Source organism: Poromitra crassiceps, assembly GCF_964638095.1.
Source record: "Poromitra crassiceps genome assembly, chromosome: 9".
Lineage (NCBI taxonomy): Eukaryota > Metazoa > Chordata > Actinopteri > Beryciformes > Melamphaidae > Poromitra > Poromitra crassiceps.
Window position 1 is genome coordinate 36,849,747 of NC_139630.1, and position 24,141 is coordinate 36,873,887.

The 24,141-nt window shown below is 45.0% G+C and overlaps 1 protein-coding gene across 2 annotated transcripts; it reads left to right on the forward strand.

Moving 5' to 3' along the window:
* The first annotated feature begins 401 nt into the window (after positions 1 to 401).
* hmbox1b (homeobox containing 1 b) lies at positions 402 to 22,324 on the forward strand. 2 transcript variants are annotated; one of them, XM_083642760.1, is made up of 10 exons: positions 402 to 523; positions 2,975 to 3,673; positions 9,429 to 9,514; positions 10,299 to 10,409; positions 12,977 to 13,130; positions 13,491 to 13,573; positions 16,655 to 16,750; positions 17,247 to 17,341; positions 19,094 to 19,177; positions 22,128 to 22,324. In XM_083642760.1, the coding sequence occupies exons 2-10, from the start codon at positions 2,982 to 2,984 to the stop codon at positions 22,260 to 22,262; spliced, it is 1,536 nt and encodes a 511-aa protein (XP_083498886.1). In that variant the 5' UTR covers positions 402 to 523; positions 2,975 to 2,981; the 3' UTR covers positions 22,263 to 22,324. The 2 variants fall into 2 exon arrangements, with proteins under 2 accessions (XP_083498886.1, XP_083498887.1); XM_083642761.1 differs by having other exon boundaries at positions 17,250 to 17,341.
* Positions 22,325 to 24,141: the final 1,817 nt, after the last annotated feature.

Sequence of the window (24,141 nt, forward strand, 5' to 3'; positions counted from 1 at the left end):
AACTTTAATTCCGTTATGTGTATGGTTATATGTAATGGGCTACTTCTCAATCATGCCGGTATAGGTGGTTGGCATAATGGTTCACATGCCCTATGAGAGATGGTAAAGGTGAAACCAAACCCCTGTAGGGTTGAGAGGAGTAGCCGCTGTGGCCGCATTACAAACTGCATCGTTTCTTGTGACAACTGATCAGTGAGCCATCAGCTCGCTCGTTCGCTCTCGCTTTAGGGACATGTAGTTTTTTAGTGTAAAACACGCCGCCGCGTAGTAGAGGCCTTTGTCAATCTTAAACTACAGTTCCCTCAGACCTACTGGGAGGTGTTAGTTGTCAATATGGCTGTTGTCAGACAGACAAAGCAGAGAGGCAAATAATTCGCCTCTGATTAGAAATCCTTGGAAAAGGGTCGGACAGGGCACTGTTATCAAATTGGTTTCACGTTATTTTTTGGCTGCAATAAAATACACAGCGGGGTCTTTGCTGGAGTCGCAAATTTAAATGGTTAAGTGGCCAATCTGAACCGAGGTAAGTCATGTAGTTAGATATCCTCAACGCTGAATGTGATGTTATTAATATCAAACGTTCGCCAGCGATGGGAGCTAACGGCAGCTATAACACAGCGCTGGCAAGGCTAACGTTAGCACGTTATGCTAATCATCGCATAATCTAACGCTAATGCTATCAAAGTAGCTAACTTTAAGTTGCTAGATGTCTTCCCCGATGCCTATACTTATCAGTAACGTTATACATGCAGCGGCAGCGCCACCGAGATGATAAAATAGTCGGGGTTAACGCAGAAAAGGATACGTAGCTAGCTAACGTTAGCCCACTAATTACATTGGGCATTGCTGGACTGGCATAGCTAGGTTAACATTCGCTAACGTTAGCTTTTGGGCAAAGGGCGTGAAAGCTGGCATCGCCAATATTGTTCTGCTTCTCTTTAACATTAGGGCCCGTAGCCAATAATATAAAAGCACGTGGAAAAACTGTAAATATTGTGGTAAATTAAGAAACTGCAGTGCACAAGCTCCGTGAGTTCTGGCTGAAGTTGGGTATTTTTGATGCATGCAATCTGCCTTGAAAGGCAAGTTAGCGTTATAGTCACGTCTGTTTTTGCTTGAATGATAACGAACCCACTGCCATAACGACGTACTGCCTAAAACGTTACAGCTATGACTATGAGTGAGTTCTCGAAGTTGTTTCGGAGTGTTAGGAATGACCTTTGCAGTTATGGTTATGGATAGAATGAAGTGTGCCATACCATCTGGCAGAGACAGCAGTTCTTGTGTTTCACACACACACACACACACACACACACACACACACACACACACACACACACACACACACACACACACACACACACACACACACACACACACACGCCCCATTCATATCTCCTCACCAGTGTCATTCCTGTTTAGACATGTCAAACCTGAATGTATGCATTTTATAACAGTCAATGTATGGGAATTCATTCATAGCCTACAGTATTTAGCTGCGGTGCTACTGCTAACTTTTTTTTTAATCTTTAGCTAGTGGTTGCTTTTGTAGTCATTGTGTTTCAACCAGTTAAACCAGCTCTAACCCAAGTGAATAGTTAACTGAGTAATAGTTGAGCAGGTTGGTTAATGATTAATCAGATGGCAGATGCATATATTTGGCTGCAGCTCAGAATATCACTGTAAAAGAATAGTCCACACAACTTTTCACAATTTTGCATATGGTAACTCCATGCGCCCGGCTACATGTCAAAATCAGTGTGATATTCCTCTTAAAGGGACCAGTCGATAACATTCATAATTTTGGATCTATGTAACTTTAGCTGACCTTGCAGAGGTGCAACCGATTTCCAGTGTAATTGTCCTTGATAATGATTTACTGTTTGCATAGACGGTGGTAAATGTTCACTAATGCACATCAAGCTACTCTAGTATGGCATAGGAGTAATGTCTTTCCGAGCTGAAAATCAATGCCCCCCCCCCCCTCAACTTTGTCTGAAATGATAGAAATATCTTTTTAGAAACCACATGTTCCAGACATCCAAAGACTAATAGCCACCCTAGCCATATCAATTTTCACCATGGTCACTTCAAAAACACTGTATATGGCCCCTAGTCGTTTGGCTAAATACCCTAGAATCTCTCTTCAGCCTACTGCACACAGAGTAAGAGAGATGTAGAGAAATGCCAGTGACCCCTTTTAAACCATTTATCATATCAGCATAGGCCGGCTTGGCACAGAAGATGGAAAATCTGCCGCAGTCTGATTTCAGTTGCATTGATTTGGAGCACAGCAAATTGCTTATGAAAAACATAGCCTACAGCGTGGGTGGCGTGTGGAGCTGGGAATATATTGTAGCTCTTAAAGAACGACAGTCAGAACGTTAAGATAGCATCAGCTGTCAAGGTGACACTGGCACTCTGCGTGTGTTGCCTGCTGGTTCCCAAAAATAGCTGATTTTATGGCCTGCCCCTCCTTCTTCCCTTTTTTCCCTTCACACTTCCATCTCTCGCTCTTGTCGTCCTCTCTCTCATCTGCTGCCTCTTGATTTTCTTCTTGTCATTTTTTCCTCCCTGCTTTCTCTCTCTCTCTCTCTCTCTCTCTCGCCCGCCTCTCCCTCTCTCTGCCTCGCTCCCCCTTTTCCGTCGTTCTACTTCTCTCCCCATCTGCATCCCAAACACACATTTTCCTGCCGTCCTTTTCACTCATTCCCACTTATCCCTCTCTTTTCTCCTGCTTCCATCTCACATCCCTCTGATCCTCCCTGACTCCCTCTGTCTTCCTCCTCGCGCCTCCTCTTTTTGCATCTCTCTCTCCCGTTTCCCCTCTACATCCTGAACACCCACTTTCTTTCCTCTTCCCTTTCCTTAACTTCCCCCCCCCACACCCGCGTTTCCTCTTTCGTTTCCTCCCCCCTCCTCTCTCCACATTCCTCCTCCGTCTCACATCCTGTCTGTCTTGTCTCTCCTCCAGCAGCAGGATGTCTGAGTTCAGCGAGGAGCCGCGCTTCACTATCGAGCAGATAGATCTGCTGCAGCGGCTGCGTCGCACCGGCATGACCAAGCAGGAGATCCTGCACGCGCTCGACACTCTCGACCGGCTGGACCGGGAGCACGGCGACAAGTTCGGCCGCCGCACCTCTTCCTCCTCCTCCTCCTCCTCTTACGGGGGAGGCGGGGCCAACAACTGCAACAACTCTGCCTCTAACAACACCACCACCACCACACCATTCAACAATAACAACAACACTGCCTCGGTCACCGCCACCTCTTCGGCCTCGTGCAACGGGAACAACGCTACCGCCAACAGCGGCGAGGTTAGCGCCGGCGATCGTTCGGCGACCGCCGCCTCTTCCACCACCTGCAAAGTCTCCACCGCCACTCAGACGCAGTTCCGTGGCGGCGGCGGCGGCAGCGGACTGACGCCGCAGCATAGCAACAGCTATAACACCTCCCCTCCCCCGGGGCCGCCCCCGCCCTCCGCCATCCTGCCCTCGCCGGTCTCGCTGGTGGCGCTGTCGCAGAACGGCCGCGACAGCCTAGCCGCCACGCCCAACGGCAAGCTGTCTCCCCCGCGGTACCCGGTGAACAGTGCGGCGGCGGCGCGGGCCTTCGGGTTCGAAGCTACGGAAGAGGACCTGGACATCGACGACAAGGTGGAGGAGCTGATAAGGTCAGTATTACCGGGGGCAGTATTTATCCAGCAGTAGGCCTAGCCCTAGTTTGGTGCTGCTTGTCCACCTTGTTAACAGCTTAGGCCGTTCAGGCCGGCCGCGCGCCCTGATGCGCCGGTTTTCGGCGCCTGGTCTATTTTTTGCGTGAGCGATTGTGTGAAGCCAGACAGGAAGTCGGTACAAGTTGTTGTGACGATGCAGAGAAAAGCAAAGCGCGTCTGGTGTGAATGGCCAGGCTCCTGCTCCAGCTGAATTTACGCTTGGCGGGCGCTTTCGGAGCTGGTATGTTTGCATCGTCACTATATGCTATTGGAATTCATAAATGTTACAAGAATATGTATTGTGTATTTGGATGAAGGCTTTTGCATGAACATAGGTGGCCCTTCAGGGATGTGTGTGTGTGTGTGTGTGTGTGTGTGTGTGTGTGTGTGTGTGTGTGTGAAACGTATTAATTTCCATTACTGTACAGTGTACGCTATCTATCGCTTCGCTGTAATACAGTAGCACGATTAATCAAGTCTTTATGTCGTTTGTGTCAGCAAAGAGACACATGTCGTTCTAAATCAGTCAACTGAGGAAGTGGACTTGCACTCTAAAAAGCTTCCTAACCAATCTATAATGAAATATGGTTATAATATCGCATATATAGCATATATAATATAACATAAATCACCGTTGGTGAGTTACATGCCATTCCATCACTTCCTTTTTTGCTTGCACTGCTGCACTGGGAGGTCAGAGGTCAGGGCTAGGGTAATTAACCATTAGCGAATGGCAGCTTTAAGTCATATTTGGAATTGTAGTGAAAATGTGCAAGACGAATGGAGACTAAAGGTGCACATCTCAAAAAACAGAAATGAGACGCAGTGAAAAAGGCAAAAGGCTTCAAATCCTGTATTTTAATTCAGCTGTCAGAATGAACGTGTTTCAGCAACACAGCCTTCATTATGGACACAGGTTGTTTTTGCTGTGCTGGCTATTCTTCCACTTTTTCAAAAGAATGTGACCACACTGCAATTCTGATTTGTGCATTGGTCCTCTGCTAGTGCGTGTCCCATATAAACTTGTACATCAGTCCTGTGTGACGAACAGCAACACGATACAGAAAAAGCACAAAGATGTTCGTTGCAGTCGGGTAAAACTGCCAGACCATCACAGCACCACATCATATCAAAAAAGATTGGCACAACGTTTCCACACTTAATTCTTGTTGAGATCAGTTAATGCGTATAGTCAACAAAAAGACATTTGCAGTGATTGCGTTCAATCTTCAGAGCTTGAGATGACATTTTGGCTGACAACATGGTATTCAATTACATAACATCAAAAACATCACATTTGGTGTCTAGCAAATAGTTACTTAGGCTCACTACTCTCACAGTTTCACTATTCACAATCTAATGCAGTCATCTCCTTTTTGTTCCTAGCACTATAGGGCCATATGATGTCGGCGATGCAGGAAAAAACGGACGGAATCATTGGTAATAATGGAATCAACTGTAAAACATGGAATATTGCAACAGCCAAATCCACAACTGTGGAGTGGGCGTGGCTTTCAAAGTTCTGGAGCCAGGCTAGAATTTTCCATAATTTGTCTGAAATTGATAAAAGGCACCATTATCGAAATCAAAAGTAGACCTCATTATTGTAGTAACCTGAATGATTTCATAATTGTAAAATAGGCCTATAGAAATAATTCCGTTTTTGATTGGGGTGTTTTGAGAGGGGTCGATCTTGCGTGGGACCCTTGCGTCACCTCACAACTTGGTTTTCACTTTGAGAAAGAGCCACGTCATCAAAAAACAAAAACAAAAAAATATCTATCCTAACCCCGAAATTGAAATGGAAATGGAAACAACAGAATTTGGGGGGGAAGGGGATACAAATTTTGAAAAAAATGAAATGGATTTCATAAGGCTCCTACATTAGCCCTTCACTCTGCCTGCTGTAGCCTCCTGCTGCCTTCCAGCTGCCCTGTGTGTACAGTGAGAATAGGAATAGGGATTTCTAGCACAGGCTGTATCCTCAGCATTGCATTAGCTGTGCTGTTGCTCACTCACTCTGCCTCTGCATTCAATTACATGTGCTCTTTAGACAGCCCAAGAAGTTAAGTAGCGTTCAAAAGCCCTCGTTGTCTCCGCCTGCGTCTCAGTTCGCAGGGCGCGGGCGCCACGCGCTTTCAGCTCGTCAACAATCCCGCGATGCCCTACTGATTCTCCCACTTTTAACTGCACATTTCCTTCTCTGCACTTTAGCCTTTTAGTTGCACCCACCAACTTCCTCTCCTCCTGTCCTCCACTTCCCTCTTCTGTCTTGTACAGCAGCGTGTGTCCCCTCCTGTCCTCCACCCTCAGTCTTGTACAGCAGCGTGTGTCCCCTCCTGTCCTCCACCCTCAGTCTTGTACAGCAGCGTGTGTCCCCTCCTGTCCTCCACCCTCAGTCTTGTACAGCAGCGTGTGTCCCCTCCTGTCCTCTCCACCCTCAGTCTTGTACAGCAGCGTGTGTCCCCTCCTGTCCTCCACCCTCAGTCTTGTACAGCAGCGTGTGTCCCCTCCTGTCCTCCACCCTCAGTCTTGTACAGCAGCGTGTGTCCCCTCCTGTCCTCCACGCTCAGTCTTGTACAGCAGCGTGTGTCCCCTCCTGTCCTCCACCCTCAGTCTTGTACAGCAGCGTGTGTCCCCTCCTGTCCTCCACCCTCAGTCTTGTACAGCAGCGTGTGTCCCCTCCTGTCCTCCACCCTCAGTCTTGTACAGCAGCGTGTGTCCCCTCCTGTCCTCCACCCTCAGTCTTGTACAGCAGCGTGTGTCCCCTCCTGTCCTCCACCCTCAGTCTTGTACAGCAGCGTGTGTCCCCTCCTGTCCTCCACCCTCAGTCTTGTACAGCAGCGTGTGTCCCCTCCTGTCCTCTCCACCCTCAGTCTTGTACAGCAGCGTGTGTCCCCTCCTGTCCTCCACCCTCAGTCTTGTACAGCAGCGTGTGTCCCCTCCTGTCCTCCACCCTCAGTCTTGTACAGCAGCGTGTGTCCCCTCCTGTCCTCCACCCTCAGTCTTGTACAGCAGCGTGTGTCCCCTCCTGTCCTCCACCCTCAGTCTTGTACAGCAGCGTGTGTCCCCTCCTGTCCTCCACCCTCAGTCTTGTACAGCAGCGTGTGTCCCCTCCTGTCCTCTCCACCCTCAGTCTTGTACAGCAGCGTGTGTCCCCTCCTGTCCTCCACCCTCAGTCTTGTACAGCAGCGTGTGTCCCCTCCTGTCCTCCACCCTCAGTCTTGTACAGCAGCGTGTGTCCCCTCCTGTCCTCCACCCTCAGTCTTGTACAGCAGCGTGTGTCCCCTCCTGTCCTCCACCCTCAGTCTTGTACAGCAGCGTGTGTCCCCTCCTGTCCTCCACCCTCAGTCTTGTACAGCAGCGTGTGTCCCCTCCTGTCCTCCACCCTCAGTCTTGTACAGCAGCGTGTGTCCCCTCCTGTCCTCCACCCTCAGTCTTGTACAGCAGCGTGTGTCCCCTCCTGTCCTCTCCACCCTCAGTCTTGTACAGCAGCGTGTGTCCCCTCCTGTCCTCCACCCTCAGTCTTGTACAGCAGCGTGCGCTACATTGATTCACTGGTGTCGATACAAGCAGCGTTTTTGAGGTCTAATTTTAGCCGCGCAGAGAGAGAGAGAGAGAGAGAGAGAGAGAGAGAGAGAGAGAGAGAGAGAGAGAGAGAGAGAGAGAGAGAGAGAGAGAGAGAGAGAGAGAGAGAGAGAGAGAGAGAGAGAGAGAGAGAGAGAGAGAGAGAGAGAGAGAGAGAGAGAGAGAGAGAGAGAGAGAGAGAGAGAGAGAGAGATGTGGAGGATATTGATGCTGGATGAGATGTGGAGGATATTGATGCTGGATGTCAAGAGTCGTGAGGCATTTTCATCTCTGAAACGAGACGCGGGGCTGAGGACTTTGCTGTGTTCTTCTCCATTCTAACCACTCAAAGGATGCTGATTGCTCCAAAGGACGCTGCAGGGTTGTTAGCCTGGTAACCAGCCCCAATGAATCCTTCACAACTGTGATTCATATGGAGCTGGATGCCAGGCTAGCAGGGCTGTATGTTGCCCTATGGTTTGAGGTTTGCACTAACGCCGTTCAAATTAGACGGCGATCACCTCGACACAAAATGTGTTGTGTACACTATCAGTATGGATCAAGGCGTTTACCAAATAGACAGGCACCGACCACTTTGCATTTGACAAGTGTTCAGAATCTCTGTGTGTGTGTGTGTGTGTGTGTGTGTTGGCCAGAAGCCAAAAGGAGTGGGTAGACTGTGACTGCACATGTTTAATCTGCTCTCTGCATTCCTGCCAGTCTCTTTGTATACGTTTCCTCTTTTTTCTTTTTCCTTTTTAAACGCCACAATGTCAGCATTGCTTTGCTGCTAAGAATGGGACCAATACTGCTGTCAAATACTGTAGGTGCAGGCCAGATCACATCACATACTGTAGGTGCAGGCCAGATCACACACTGTAGGTGCAGGCCTGATCACATACTGTAGGTGCAGGCCTGATCACATACTGTAGGTGCATGCCTGATCACATACTGTAGGTGCAGGCCAGATCACATCACATACTGTAGGTGCATGCCTGATCACATACTGTAGGTGCAGGCCAGATCACATCACATACTGTAGGTGCAGGCCTGATCACATACTGTAGATGCAGGCCAGATCACATCACATACTGTAGGTGCAGGCCTGATCACATACTGTAGGTGTAGGCCAGATCACATCACATACTGTAGGTGCAGGCCAGATCACATACAGTAGGTGCAGGCCAGATCACATCACATACTGTAGGTGCAGGCCAGATCACATACTGTAGATGCAGGCCAGATCCCATAGTGTAGGTGCAGGCCAGATCACATACTGTAGGTGCAGGCCTGATCACATACTGTAGGTGCAGGCCTGATCACATACTGTAGGTGCAGGCCTGATCACATCACATACTGTAGGTGCAGGCCTGATCACATACTGTAGGTGCAGGCCAGATCACATACTGTAGGTGCAGGCCTGATCACATACTGTAGGTGCAGGCCTGATCACATCACATACTGTAGGTGCAGGCCTGATCACATACTGTAGGTGCAGGCCAGATCACATACTGTAGGTGCAGGCCAGATCAAAACAGCACCTTAGCTATAGAATTATCCCACATTAGATGTTCTGCCGTATAAATTGAAATTGCATCTCATCTCAGTTATTGTTGCACAAGGGACCCAAAACTAATGGTCTGAGTCTATATTGTTCTGTGCACGCAGTCGCACGCACACACGCATACATACATACACACACACACACACACACACACACACACACACACACACACACACACACACACCATGTGAACGATACCGAGCAAAAATTGTGATGTTGAACAGATGGTTATACAGCGTTGTAAATGTATTGGCAAATTTAAAGCTGAGATTTTCTGTCATCCATAGCTGATACCTACCGGTACTTTAAACCAGGCCCTGAAATATCTTTCTCATATCAGTTCAAAACAGTTTTCCAAAAACGGTTTGAATTTGAATTTTTATTATGCCAGAACGTCATATCTCGAAGATTTTTTCCTCGTTTGGATTGAGGAGGGACGTCTGGGTGTGTGAAATGATGTTTGCTGGGTGTGCTCTGGATCAGAGTTGACAGTGATGAAGAGGCATCGCCACATTCCTGATTGTGCCCTATGTGTTTGCATGTATGATGAACTAAGTGGTATCGTACTGTATGTGTTTGCAGGAGGGACAGCAGTCTGGTGAAAGAGGAGATCAAGGCCTTCCTGGGCAACAGGAGGATCTCTCAGGCGGTGGTGGCACAAGTCACTGGTTAGTAACACACACACACACACACACACACACACACACACACACACACACACTCTCTGAAACCCTGAAATGTATTTGAATTTTTATCTCATGTGCATTATATAGTATGTCCTATAATTACCACTTTGGCTCTCTCATGTCTCCTGACTTCCTCTGTAGCACACATACTTTAACTCTCGCTCTGTCACCCACATTTAGTTGTTGCCACACCTCCGTCTCATCAGTTAACATTGTACTTGTTGGGCAGTTACATTCACATGATATTTTACATGTGAATATAAACACATTTTACATGTGAATGTAAAATGTGAATAAACATTCCTAGGAGTGTTAAACACATCAGTTTGCCAGATTATGCTTTTGGCCTTACCTATCGGGTAAAAAATCTGTACAATTGTATTTTCATTGCACATTTTATTTATTTGTTACACTGGTTATTTATTTATTTATCTGCATATATATTTATTCACATATGATCTATTCCAGACTCATCTTTATTATTGAATAAGTTGGGTAGGTCACCCTGCCTTAAAGACCTATTAAACCCCTTTTCATTAGGGTTTGCAATGCATGATGGTCAAAATGCTATCAATTGTGCTCCCTTCTTTTGTTGTCTCTCTCTCTCTCTCTCTCTCTCTCTCTCTCTCTCTCTCTTCCTATCTTGCTCTCTCTACCCGTATGCATTGTTCTTCTACACAGCACAGGAGCTGGCTTCTTGTCGGTGTTGTCTACAAATTGTGTTGTAAATGTCTCTCTAGTAATTTGCTGTCTGGCCGCCTTCCAGGGATCAGCCAGAGCCGGATCTCTCATTGGCTGCTGCAGCACGGCTCTGACCTGAGTGAGCAGAAGAAGAGGGCCTTCTACCGCTGGTACATACTGGAGAAAACCACCCCAGGTACTGCTGACTTCTTTACCCCGCCACTCTGTGTGATTTGTTCAAGTTCATTTGGATAGCCTTTAATCAGTTGCAGTCGAACAATAAATGAAAACATTTAACAGTCAATGAGAACAAGTAAAAAGTCCCACAAAAACGTCATTAGGAGAAAAACACACACACACACACACACACACACACGCACACAATTAGGAAGGGCATCGCAGAGAAGGTTCGCTTCCAGGATGATTAGTTGGGCAATGGACCTTTTTCACAGCCGCCATTTTGTGTCTAAAAGGCAGGGTAAACACAGGTGCAATCAACTCAGTAATTAGGGCCCCAGCACTGGAACACCTAGATGGACTGGAAGTTAAAAAGCCTAATTAATGTTTTGGCGCACCTGTGTTACTAACATACTTCCTGCCTTTTAGACACAAAATGGCTACTGTGAAAAAGGCCTATAGGTGCCTTGAGCAGGCAAACTTTAATGTTGGTAACAGCAGGGGGAACAATGCCGATTCGGTCACCATCGGTCATTGTTGTCATCAAGGTCACCATAGGAACGAGACGTCAGCACTGTCTCGGTCACCACAGAGGACAACTAATACTGAGGAGGAAGAGGCAAGGATCACACTGATGTACTGTCCAGTCTCAGTGAGAGCTTGAAATGAAAAGACATGGAAGACACACAAACACACGACAGACAAACTCAATTGCTCTCACACGCACGCACACGCACACACACACACACACACACACACACACACAGGCACATCAATGACGACACAGGCGAGGGAAACAGGATACGCAAACTGAATTCCCATTGGCAGGAACCTGAACTAGTGCTAACTTGTCAACATTCACTCTATGCAGAAACGGAGTCACACCAAATGATTGTGCAAAGCTACAGTTGACCAAATATGGAGCCCCTGAGTTCAAAGCGGTGGAAAAAATGTGAAGTTGATTTGCGTTCCCTTGCAATTGTTCTGCATTCCATCGCAATAAAACTAACCTTGCAACTAACCTGTGGGTGCTTTCGCAAAATCTTTGCATTTCATCGCAATTGTTTTGCATTCCAGGCCATTTTCAGTCGATTCTGCATGGAGCTGACCAGAAAACTGTAGCTTGTCAGGGAAGAATACAACCAGGTCTTCCAGAACATCATGACCCTTCCAGAACGTCATCTCCTTGATTGTAACACTCATTTGAGCTTTGTTTAACTTATTTTATATTCATTCATGGCCACTGCTGATTTTATGTCTTTGTAATTAAGACGGCATAAAAGTCAATTAGCCAATCGATGCAGCCATGGAGCAATTCATGGCTTGATTGGCTAATGTAGGCTTATGTAGTTGAATATTTATGAAAGATCCCAAAACTATTGTGAGGAAACTCAAAACAATCTTATTTTTTCCTCTTCCCCCTTTGATCTATTAGAGGCTGCTTAACCAAATGATCGTGAAAATAAGGAAGTTATTAGCTGATAAACACAGTTTCATCCAGGAGGAGGAACTAATCAGTGAAATGCCCAGTGTGGTGTAGCGATCGGTTGGAATGAACTCAGACTCTACGCCTCCATGACACATGGCTGCCCCTCCCTGCTGCAGACGCCTAACCGCCAATAAAGCAACCTTCACGCCCACTGTTTCATTTACATGTATTTATATTTTGGCTCCTGACTGCGCACGGATGTGTGTTGTAAAAAACCTATAGCCGGGCAGCAGACATCCCACGCCTTGTCCTCTGCGGCATGTTCCTTGGTGGAGCCCTGCCAACATTGTCAGCAATGGAAACTGCTCTATGCTATTTCTGGCCAGACTGAGCCCAGGCCCGGCCCAGCCCCGCACACGCCTCCATCACTGCTGCAGAGGGAAAAGTGATGCCCTGTTCACACCACTGTTCACACCTGTACCGCTGCAGGGTGACCCACTTAGGTCCTATCTGTCTGTCTCAGATGAGCTTCATATGATACTGGGGCTGAGTTTCCATCCAGAGAAGAGGAAGAGAATGGATGATGAGAGCGCAGTGCTCATATCCTCTTACGTCCTGACTGTCATTACACAGGTTGTACATAGCTCGGCCATGTTGTTTTTTTTGGTTTGTTTTCTAACTATAAACCGCAACGTGTCCAATTTTGAGATGGACTACAACTCAAATCACACCTTCTGTTCGCTTTCGTTTTTTGTGTGTGTGCCTCAGTTGTGCTTTTAGATGATGCAGCACAGTACCCGTCAGCACAATTCACTTGTGTTTCCAATAATAATCTTCAGGAGGCTCAGATTTGCAAGAAGCTAGGTGCATGCATGAGTGAGACCTCCGCTGCTGTTCTCATAAATTTTCATGACAGCGAATGGACTTAGAGGCTGTGCGCTGTGCTCGGTTTAGCTCGGTTCGCCTGCCAAGACGGCCCCTACATATCACCGACTCGGATAGGCACAGCTGTGCACTTCCAAACTATAAAACATACCTCCATATGTTCCTAAGGCTGAATGAGGCTGTTGGCGCTCATCCTGAAACACGCGCCCTCTCTTGGATGTAACTTGTAACAGCGAATCGTCTCGAATGCCCTCTGCTATTTCCTGTCCCAGGTGCCACCTTAAACATGAGGCCAGCCCCATTGGCTCTGGAGGAGATGGAGTGGAGGCAAACCCCGCCCCCCATTAGCACCGCCCCCGGGACCTTCCGGCTGCGCAGGGGAAGCCGCTTCACTTGGAGGAAAGAGTGTCTGGCCGTGATGGAGAGGTGAGGAGCGAAGGATGAGGGCGGGAAGGCTGATATGGCGGCTGGAAGAGGGATAGAGAGAGGGGGATGATATGGCGGCTGGAAGAGGGATAGAGAGAGGGGAATGGAGCGGAGTCTTTTTCATAAGTTCTCGCTTATTTCCACAAGGAGTTGAGGAAACATTGCAACCAGAGCGAGAAAACAACCAGACAATGAGGAAACCAAGCCGGTGACTCGTCTCATTGGCTCTCAATATTGGCTCGGTTGCGTTGCATATATAACAAATAGAGCCTTGATATTTCGCCGCACCTCTAGTTTGTTGACATTTTTTCTTCCGTGGGTAAATTAAATTAATCGCCATGGCTCTTCTGCTATTTATAGCTACTTCAACGACAACCAGTACCCAGACGAGGCCAAGAGGGAGGAGATTGCCAACGCCTGCAATGCTGTCATTCAAAAACCAGGTACTGTGAGAAATCAGGACTGTGTATTAAACCAGGTACTGTGAGAAATCAGGACTGTATTTCCAGGCACACTTTAGTCAGGATATAAGCCCACGTACAGCTTCTTGATGTACTGCCTGGTAACAAATATACCTGTATGTATACACAAAAATACACAAAAATAAACAAGAGTATTCTCAATATTACCATGGCATACATACTATAATGCTACTTATTCATTCTTAACACTACTTTCTACAAATGCTACTCAATTCCTTAAAAAACAAGTCTTAGCGGTCATAGACTGTGTTGCACAGTTGATTTCACTACTGTTGACAAAATGTGCTATTGCAAGTGGCGTTGGATAAAAGTGTGCTAAATTATGTAATGTAGTCTAGTGTAATGAATACACAACCCATACTCCATACCACCTTCATAATCTGCCAACTGTGCATCCACATTTTATCTACTTACACATCCAAAATGTCTTCTGAGGGCTGAATCTCTGACTACAGTTTGCATATTAGCTCAGAGTTCTGCACCTGATGTTCTTGTGAAGACTATTCTTCACAAGTCTAATATTTATTCTTCTGACAGTATTGACTCTAGTATTAACTGATACAGTAGAGCCTTATTAAGAGGTTATCTGGTTGTCCTATATTGCAAGAAGCAACAGCCACCATGCATATGAATTTACATTGATCTTGTTTAAATGTGTAACTTCAGAGGACTTCAAAGATCACTGTGATCTGAGCATTTTAGATCTAATGTCATTGGGACTTGATCATAAATTTACAGACAAACAAAATATGTGTTGCAACGGTTTTGTGATACTGTGCCTAATTCAAAGGCACTGTACTCACTAGTCACTTATGTAATAGTTATTTAAGCACGTAGGTTGCATATGAAAATGTTTTACTTATAAAGACAAAGTCTGACAAGAGTGAATTCTCATCCTGAGGGGGTGGTAAATAAGTTTGGACAGACAAAATATAACATTCAACTGTGAAGGTCCTAGAGTAGAGTCTACTCTAGACAGTGAAGGTCCTAGAGTGAGTCTACTCTAGACAGTGAATAACTAAAGAATAAGAGACAAATAACAAAAGGTAGCAATATTCAGTGGTGTCATGAGACATGTTCAGAATTAAGAATTATGAAAATGTGTTCTTGTTGTGATTGGAACTTGTTGAGTGAGCTATTGTGAATGACTGTTGTATAATGTATAGTGTGAACACAGTGTATTTCGAGGGTTGTATTTTTTTATTGGTTTGAATTGTGTAGGGGTGGAATATAATTTGATGCCGAACTTATTATGTAACAGATGGCCACTGTCTAGCACTGATGGGCACTTAGCACAACAATCATTAGGCCACCTGATAAGGGTGCAGTTCAGATCATGGCCAAGCGGGCGGTATTCAAATGAGAAGTGAGTCAGTCTAGCATCATGCCATTCTGCCTGCGGTATCTTCACCTTTCTGAACACACTTCACACATTTCACAGCTACACTCCACTAGGCATGGGTCGATTTCCGGTTTTACCGGTTCGGTTCGGTGTACGAGCCCAAACCGGTTTGATCACGTGCAAACCGAAAAAACCTAAAAAAAAAAAAAAAATTTTTTTTTTTTTGCCAGTCCATTCTGATTGCACTATTGTTCGATATTAGCCTCTTCTCAAGTTGCACTAGTAGGCAAAAGTCCTATTTTGTTTATTATGTTGATGTTTGAAGAAAAGTTAAGCTGAATAGTTATGAGAAATAAAAACAGTGTGTTGTTACAGTTAAAAGGTTCTGCTTATTTGTATTCAGTGTTCGTGCTGGTTGGCAGCATACCAGCTTAGAGGTGCATTCTCGCCACCAACTGCAGCCGCTTTGATACGTTTTTTTGGGGAATATCGAACCGGTTTCAAAATGTTCAAACCGACCCATGCCTAATGTATACCGGTATATATATTTGTTTTTTTACAGCATTTTCTATTTTTAAGTTTTGAACATGTGGGCTAGAAGCTTTGAGCTTTTTTGTTGCATTTTTGCACAATGCACAGTAATTTGTATAGGCCCTATATTGTGTGAATTTGTGAGTTTTGAAGTTTATAAGGCAGCTCAGCTGTAAGCCAATCCATTCTGATTGCACTGCTTGTGTTTTTATTAGCCTTTTCTCAAGTTGCACTATAGGCAGAAGTCTTATTTCATTTATTATTTTGATGTTTAGAAGAAAAGTTGAGCTGAATAGTTATGAGAAATAAATACAGGGTGTGTTTGTTACACAGGTGTCCTGCTTCTTTTTATTCAGTATCATTGCTGGTTGACAATACCAGCTTAGAGGTGTATTATCGCTATCAGGTGGACTGAAGTTGCACTACAGACAGTTATGGGCCACACTCGGGAGCCCTGCTTAAAAAAAAAAAAAAAAAATTAATTAATTACAAAAAAAAATCGGTATACCGGTTCGATCCGGTTTAGACGGCAATATCGAACCGGTTTTAAAATTTTCAAACCGACCCAGCCCTACACTCCACTGATGTATCCGGGTCATCGGGCACCACAAGATGTGGCCACTGATAGACAGTTGACCTAAAACCATGATTTCATAGCGAGATTAGACGTGTGTCAGAATGCCTCTTACAATAGTGTGCAGTAGGAAACTGCCTGTGCTAATGATGGTAATAGGGCAACAATCAAAGTTAGAAATGTCATAACAAATGAACATTGTCATCACGTTTGTGTAACCAGCTCTAATTCACTAGTAATAATTCACAACACGACAGGCAGACATTTCAGATATGAAAAATTCCGAGCCTCTGTCACTGGTTAATCTGCCTGACCAATTTATGCTATTTCCAAACTTCAAAACACCAGTTTCAGTTGTTGTCACTAAGTCACTATGTTATGTAATAATAAACCAAGCCAAACATAATTGCAGACTAGCTAGCTAACTAGACTACGACAAACGCTGCTCGTTAGCAAACTAGGCGATACTAAAAATGCATGTTAGTTTCCACACTTGACACAATCAGGCTAATATCCAAATTATTTTTCACAGCAAAGATGGTTACAGCCCATAAGCTGTGAGTGTAATGACATTGTCACGTGTGATTTATTTCAGGGAAGAAACTGTCTGATCTGGAGAGGGTTACCTCCCTGAAAGTTTACAACTGGTTCGCCAACCGACGCAAGGAGATCAAGAGGCGGGCTAACATTGGTAACGTGGGTTTGGGGAAGGGGACCAACTGTTGTGATTGCAGTGCACTCCATCAATTATAATCCTTATATTGACATGACTATTTCACATTTAATATTAGTGATAACAGTATGTTTCTTTTAGCTTTCACTGCGTGCTTACCATGAACACAATCACCACTATAGTCACCCACTGTCTCTAATCATAGCAGTTGTCGACTGACCACAATGGCTGCTAAATCTTAAAATGTACTTGCCACTGGCACTAGTGAAGTAGCCAACTATATTTAGAATAGAACCTCCAAATAATGGTTGGTTATTTGCCAAAGGAGTCGGTAGAGAAGACAAACCTTACCCTACCTGGCACAGAAAAGACTAACCAGCATTTTGTTAGTGTTAATTTCCTGTCGTATCTGTAATGAGGGATAACATCAGTCCATTGTAAATCTAATAATAATCATAATCAATAATCCATCATGATGACAGCATTTTCTTGACTTACTGTCTCTTCCTCCAAGAAGCCACAATCTTGGAGAGTCATGGGATAGATGTGCAGAGTCCTGGAGGACACTCCAACAGCGACGACATCGATGGGAACGACTTCTCAGAGCAGGTACTGTAGAGCATGATGGATGGCTTCACCAGAGAGATATTGAGCTACATTCACAAGGGTGTAGGTTTGACTTTGACAGTGCGAACAACACTAGAAATGATCGTGGGATATTTCTATTTAACAATAATTAGGCTACATACTATGATGAGAGAGTGATCAATTACATGTTGGCACATGATGAAAATACCACAAAATTACAAAGTAGAGGAGTAGAAAAGGAGAAGTGTACTAGTAGAAGAGAGAAGTGTAACCCAACAAATAGGCTTACTAAGTGCTACAGAAGGCATTTCATACAACTATGCAATGCAACTATTCAAGCGTTTGTCTTTCGCTGTGCAAGTTTTCACACCAAAATGGAAGATGATTCCTTTACTGAGGTGCTTTTACGTGATCCACTCTCACTAACTACAAAACATAGTCATATAATGTGTGTTTGTGTATTGCAGCCAAGGGGAAATTAACTGGGCCAATCAAAATGCTCTTTTATGGGAGCTGTCTTACTTTGAAGACAGGCTGTACAAGCTCTTCCAATCCCGGCCCATATGGCACATTTATCTTTCAAAGTTTTCTTTAGTGGGGATGGCCTTTGTCTTCTTCTGGACTCCTGTGATAAACAAAGCCATCACTGCAGTGACCTACCCAATTCTCCGACCCCTTCTTTCTTAGAACTTTAATTTGATTGGTTGAGTGATTGCCTCTCCATACAAAAGAAAAGAAAAAATGCTCTGAGATGAAACCAAAAATAAAGTTGTCGTAGCGGGAACACAGACACTCTATTGAACCATTTATTCTTTTTATATTTATAGTTCACTATTGTTCCACATTTGCTGAGGAGCTGTTGAACAGCCAATGCCCAGCCTGCACTTCGTTTTGCCCTGTACTGAATCAAAGACACAAACCATCCCCACAACAGCCTGTTCTCCCTGCTACCCTCAGGGAGGAGATACAGGATCCCAAAAGCACGCACAAATCGCTTGAGGGACAGTTTCTTCCCGCAGGCCACGAGACTCCTTAACATACACAAATAGTGTAGTAGCTGTACTGTACCGTAATGTAGCTGCTACCATTATGTATGTCTAATGTTTAATTGTATGTTTAATTAGGTATATGCTATTTGCACCTGTACGTCAAATACGTCGAATTTAAAATGTTTAAGCACGTCTAAAGTATGCACATGACGTGCACCTATGTGCAGTGAATATGCCACTGTCTCTGACTTGTCTTATCACTCTACTGCCTTATTGCTTGTTGTGTCTCTTGTTGTTTTTGCACTCATGTGCCCTGTTATATTTGTACTATGTTGTAAACGGAGTCCACAGCACAAGAATTTCACACGTGATACTTGTACCACGGAGTGACAATAAAAATCTTGAATCTTGAATCTTGAAGCTAAGCTTATGAAAGTGAGCAATGGAAATTGGGAAATTGTGTTATTGTAGTTTTACCTGCAGAGCCAGTGTGTATGTCAGTTGAACCCCTCTAGCTTAATGCTTCATTGCACGGCAACAAAAACCTAAACCCGGTGTCAGGTTAACAAAGCAGCCAGTTGAGGTTAACCAATATGGCTCATGAGTGATGTATTCATGGTGATGTATCCAGGTGGCACGCTCACCCAGGTGGCTAAATAAAATGTGAAAAAGAACAGGAAGTAAATAATTCAAGTTCACTTTTGAACTCGAAAAACAAGATCCTTGACAAACAAGTTTGTGATATTTTCGAGAGCTGAGTCATCTTGTCTGTTGAAACCCCCAGGCCTGCGACCTGCCCTATTTTGACAAGAGACCTCTCAGCCGACCCTTTGGCTTCTACCGACTGGAGCCCACCTCACCAACACAGGTACCCCCTCACACAGAGACACCAGAGCCCTGTACTACGAAACTAGTTTAACAGATCCGCGATAAGTCCCTTTGATCTGGTTTGACTGAACAGGATCAAAGCTATCTAGTTAACTGATACTACGACGCTGGTTTTTTACTAGGTAAGTGGACCTGGGATCTGCCTGTGCACGCGCACGTTTTTCGCTCGTGCACAGGCGCGCGTCCACGCGAAAGAGGCGCACTAGCCAATCACATTATGAACAGCTGAGTTGATCCACGCCCACACCAATTTCCACACCCATTTCCTCGTTCCATGAAAGCGCAGTGCATGATCAGAGTTTTAGCGGATATTTAATGTATCCGCGATTTAATGTCAGAATGAAAATCCGCGTTGGATAGTCTGCTGAAGGGCTGTCTAAAGCAGCAGCTTGTATTCACATCAGTCATTTGATTTACTTCGATCAGCGATTTCTGTCTGATACAGCTGCATACATTGATACAGCAGCAACAAATGTAATCTCAGTCTATACATTTCCACAATCTGTAAGCCTATTTAGACCATAGATTTAGAAACGCATGCTCAATGAATAATGATCTCTATCACTCATGTGTGTGGTTGCACTGATCGAATAATTCATATATAAAATAGCCTAGTATAAAGCCTAATAGCCTACTATAAAAGAGAAAACTGCTGAACTGAATTGAGACGATGCGGATTTTCTGGCATGTAGGAGAATATCACCCTCACTCCATTTGAGGGTCCATTCATGATATGCGCGGCGGTGATTAATAGTGATCATATTTCTCCACGCATCGTTGAGCTGTTAAGACATAAAGTGGTAAGTAGGCTTAATTTAATTATGTAGCCTACAGAGCCACAAATGTTTTTCTTGTTATATTCTCAGTTGACTGCAATCTATTTTTCATATGGCGATCTTATATGAACGGTGAGTGACTCCAGAGAGCCGATTATATGGGTCTGTCATGGATTTTGATCTTATCCTCTGAAGCTAACCTGGTCGCGACCAGGTTAGCTTTGCAGCGTCAGTTGCCATGGTGATTGAAAGTTAACTTGCTTTGTAGTACGGCTAAACCAGGTTTAAACTCAAACTTACTCGGATAAGGCATTAAACTAGTTTCGTAGTACAGGCTACTGAACACCAACACAGGTACCCCCTCACACAGAAACACCTGAACACCAACACAGGTACCCCCTCACACAGAAACACCTGAACACCAACACAGGTACCCCCTCACACAGAGACACCTGAACACCAACACAGGTACCTCCTCACACAGAAACACCTGAACACCAACACCGGTACCCCCTCACACAGAAACACCTGAACACCAACACAGGTACCCCCTCACACAGAAACACCTGAACACCAACACCGGTACCCCCTCACACAGAAACACCTGAACACCAACACAGGTACCCCCTCACACAGACACCTGAACAGCAACACAGGTACCTCCTCACACAGAAACACCTGAACAACAACACAGGTACCCCCTCACACAGAGACACCTGAACAACAACACAGGTACCCCCTCACACAGAAACACCTAAACACCAACACAGGTACCCCCTCACACAGAAACACCTGAACACCAACACAGGTACCTCCTCACACAGAGACACCTGAACACCAACACAGATACCCCCTCACACAGAGACACCTGAACAACAACACAGGTACCCCCTCACACAGAAACACCTAAACACCAACACAGGTACCCCCTCACACAGAAACACCTGAACACCAACACAGGTACCCCCTCACACAGAAACACCTGAACACCAACACAGGTACCCCCTCACACAGAAACACCTGAACACCAACACAGGTACCCCCTCACACAGAAACACCTGAACACCAACACAGGTACCCCCTCACACAGAAACACCTGAAGACGCCTTTACCAAAACGGTACATATTCATTTTGGGGGGGAAACAACAACAACAACACACATTACCATGATGCAATATTCCACTTAGTTTTAACATGGGCATTATTCAACACTTGACCACTATGAAAACCATAATATAAACTGACCAAGATCACACAGAGCTGGGGCAACCTCGTAGCGTTTGAATTTTTAGTTCTCATCAATTTGATGAGAGGCCACGAAGATAGCTTGAAAACAAGCTATTTTAGGTAGTGGACCCCATTCAAATGAATTGGAAGTAAAAATCCAAACGCTACAAACTTTAGTAATTCGTTTCTGGTTTTCATGGTGGTCAAGTGCCGAATAACCCCCATGTTAAACTAAGTGGAATATTGCTTTATGTTTAGGTTCCGGTCAGTAAGATATAAGGGACTGTCCGATATTTAGGTGGGGGGGGCATTTAAACTTCAACAATCAATCAATATCATCAGCTATAGCCTATTTCACCTGTATCATTCTGATTGACATTAAATGGATTAAAATCGCACTATATGATCGGTGATATCTGTCCATGTAGGTACAGTAGAGCCGCCATACATCTCATTAAATCATAATCATAACCGGAACCAAATCAATATCTGCCGTGTATATAAATTATTTTCTATAACAACTTGAATCACATGAAACGTTGCTGCGCTTGTTGCGCATAGGAGGAATACAATTTCAATCCAGTGGCTCTCACTATCTCACCAGATACGACGGTGACAGAATGTGGGCAGAATGTCAGCTTTAATTTCACCGTATGGAATAAGTACGGTAGTCAAATAACTGTTGTGCCTTTTGTATGTTTTGTTGGACTGTCAAAATGTATTCTGTGACAACTTATTTTGTATTTTTTGGTGATAGCAATTTAAATAAGTGTTGATCGACAAGTCTGCATGTCATGGCAGTAATTATTGAACGTAAATGATTCTTTAGAATAGACAGGTAGTAGTAGGTAGTTAGGTTCTTCTTTGTTTGGACTGACCCCCTTCTGAAGAGTTTCTGACCGTTTTATCCCTCTCCCCCTCCCCAGGATGACGGCCACGAGCACCAGGACCCCATCTCCCTGGCCGTGGAGATGGCCGCCGTCAACCATACCATCCTGGCCCTGTCCAGAACAGGAGGGGTTCCCGGCGACATCAAGACGGAGGTCCTGGAGGACGAATGAAATGCACAGGTGTCGGGAAGGAGGAAGAGTGCGGGAGAGAGAAAACAATGGAGTCAGTGAACGAGAGGAGAGGGGGAAGGAAGGAGGAGTAGAAAAGGCGGGAAAATGGGGAGGGCGGGGGAGAAGTAATACTTAGTAAATCCCTACGAATCTGTCCCTCATCCAGCCCCCGGCCAACTTTTCCTTCTCTCTCAGCTTCCCCCCTCCTCCCACAAAGCCCATGTAAATTGTAATGAACCGCCCCCACATCCGCCCTCCACCCATTATACTGACACAGCTGGTGGAAATGGGTCACTACACGTCCTCTGAGCTCTCTGAAAACGTTCCATGGAAAAGAAGAAAAGGGGGAAGAAAAAAGGTCTTTATCCCTGCAAAACGGTGGCTCCTGTCTGGGATTACTTCTCCCGCAAACTCCAACCCCCCTCCCACTACTCTCTCTCCGCCTTCTCCACTCCCTCCTCCTCCTCCTCCTCACCCCCCTTCCCCTCCTCGTCCTGCCCTCTCCAGCCTGGTTGTCTGAGCCGATCCTCAGTCGATCTCACCTCAACTACAACCTCAGAAAAATAACGTGTACTGTATATATCTATCTATATAGTTCTCAGTCACACTCCCCTCATCGTGTTGCTACCTACGCCCCAGATTCACCCTTTTCATTGTGCAATTTTGTTGGAAGAGCAGCAAGCGCCTCCAGCCATCATCTCTGGAAAGATGGGTGGTTGGATAGAGGGGAGGGAGGGACGGATGCTTCCCCCTGCCGCTGAGGCAGTCAGTGGGGAAGAGACCGACCTGTCCAGGCAGTCACTGTCTCCTACCCTCTATAGCTATCATTCCTTTCTGCCAACTTTTAATTTTCCACAATAGTAACTGCTGTTGGATGAAAACCTCGCATTTCCAAGGAGTCGAGTGTGAAAAGCAGCCTTAATTTCATATTGATAACCATGCTTTTTTTCCCCGCCAGTATGTATTAGTAGGATTTGAAGGGGTTTCATGGCTTCAAGGATCGTGAAACGCACTCTGCACATAGAGGACCATGTCATTTTTCAGTTAAGTAAGAAAAGAAAGAAAAAATACTACCGTAATTTGGTTATAAGGTTTATATCCGACAGCAGCAAGCGTTTTAATTCTTTGAGTTGCTTTTCCCTTTAAGTTGTTAGATAGCCCAAATGGCGACTGGATAACAGTCATTTTGCCTTCATAATTAGCTACCCAGTGACACTGTTAATAAATACTAGAGGCTATGGAAATCAATTTAGGGTCAATGTGATAATCAAGATTCAATACTTTATCATGCAAACGTAAGCTATCTGAGAATGGGGGAATTATGCTTTGTTTTTAATGTCAATGCCAAAGGAAAAGATGCTTGGAGTAAAGCTAAGAGGCTCATGTAAGACTGATTCTAGGTCAGTTCCTTTGTTTAGTCAAGAGGTAACGTCTGCAGTCTGAGCACCAGAGACTGATCTCAGAACCCTATTGGGAAAAAAACAAGGTTTAGCACTTTTATCCCATATATGGTGTTCAGGTTTATCCAAAGCAATTTCTACTACTTTGGCATAGATACATTTTTGATCATATTCATTGAAGCCTCCTGGGCCAATGTGGCATTGTATGTGGGCGTGACGCTACACTACAGCAGGCCTGTGTCATTAAGGATAGGTATAGCAGTCAGAAATTATAGAGAAAATACCCCCTAAGCTATTTACTACTTGTTCTGTGACGCTGCCTCTTTATAATAGCCTAAAGAATGTGCTTTCAGATTCTTTTTTTTAATATCAATGGTATCAGATTAGACAAAATCCATACTGGAAATGGTTTAGAATATCAGGAAAACTTGAGAGGCGTTTGTTTTTTCATCTAAATAGCCTCAAAGGTAAAAATCACC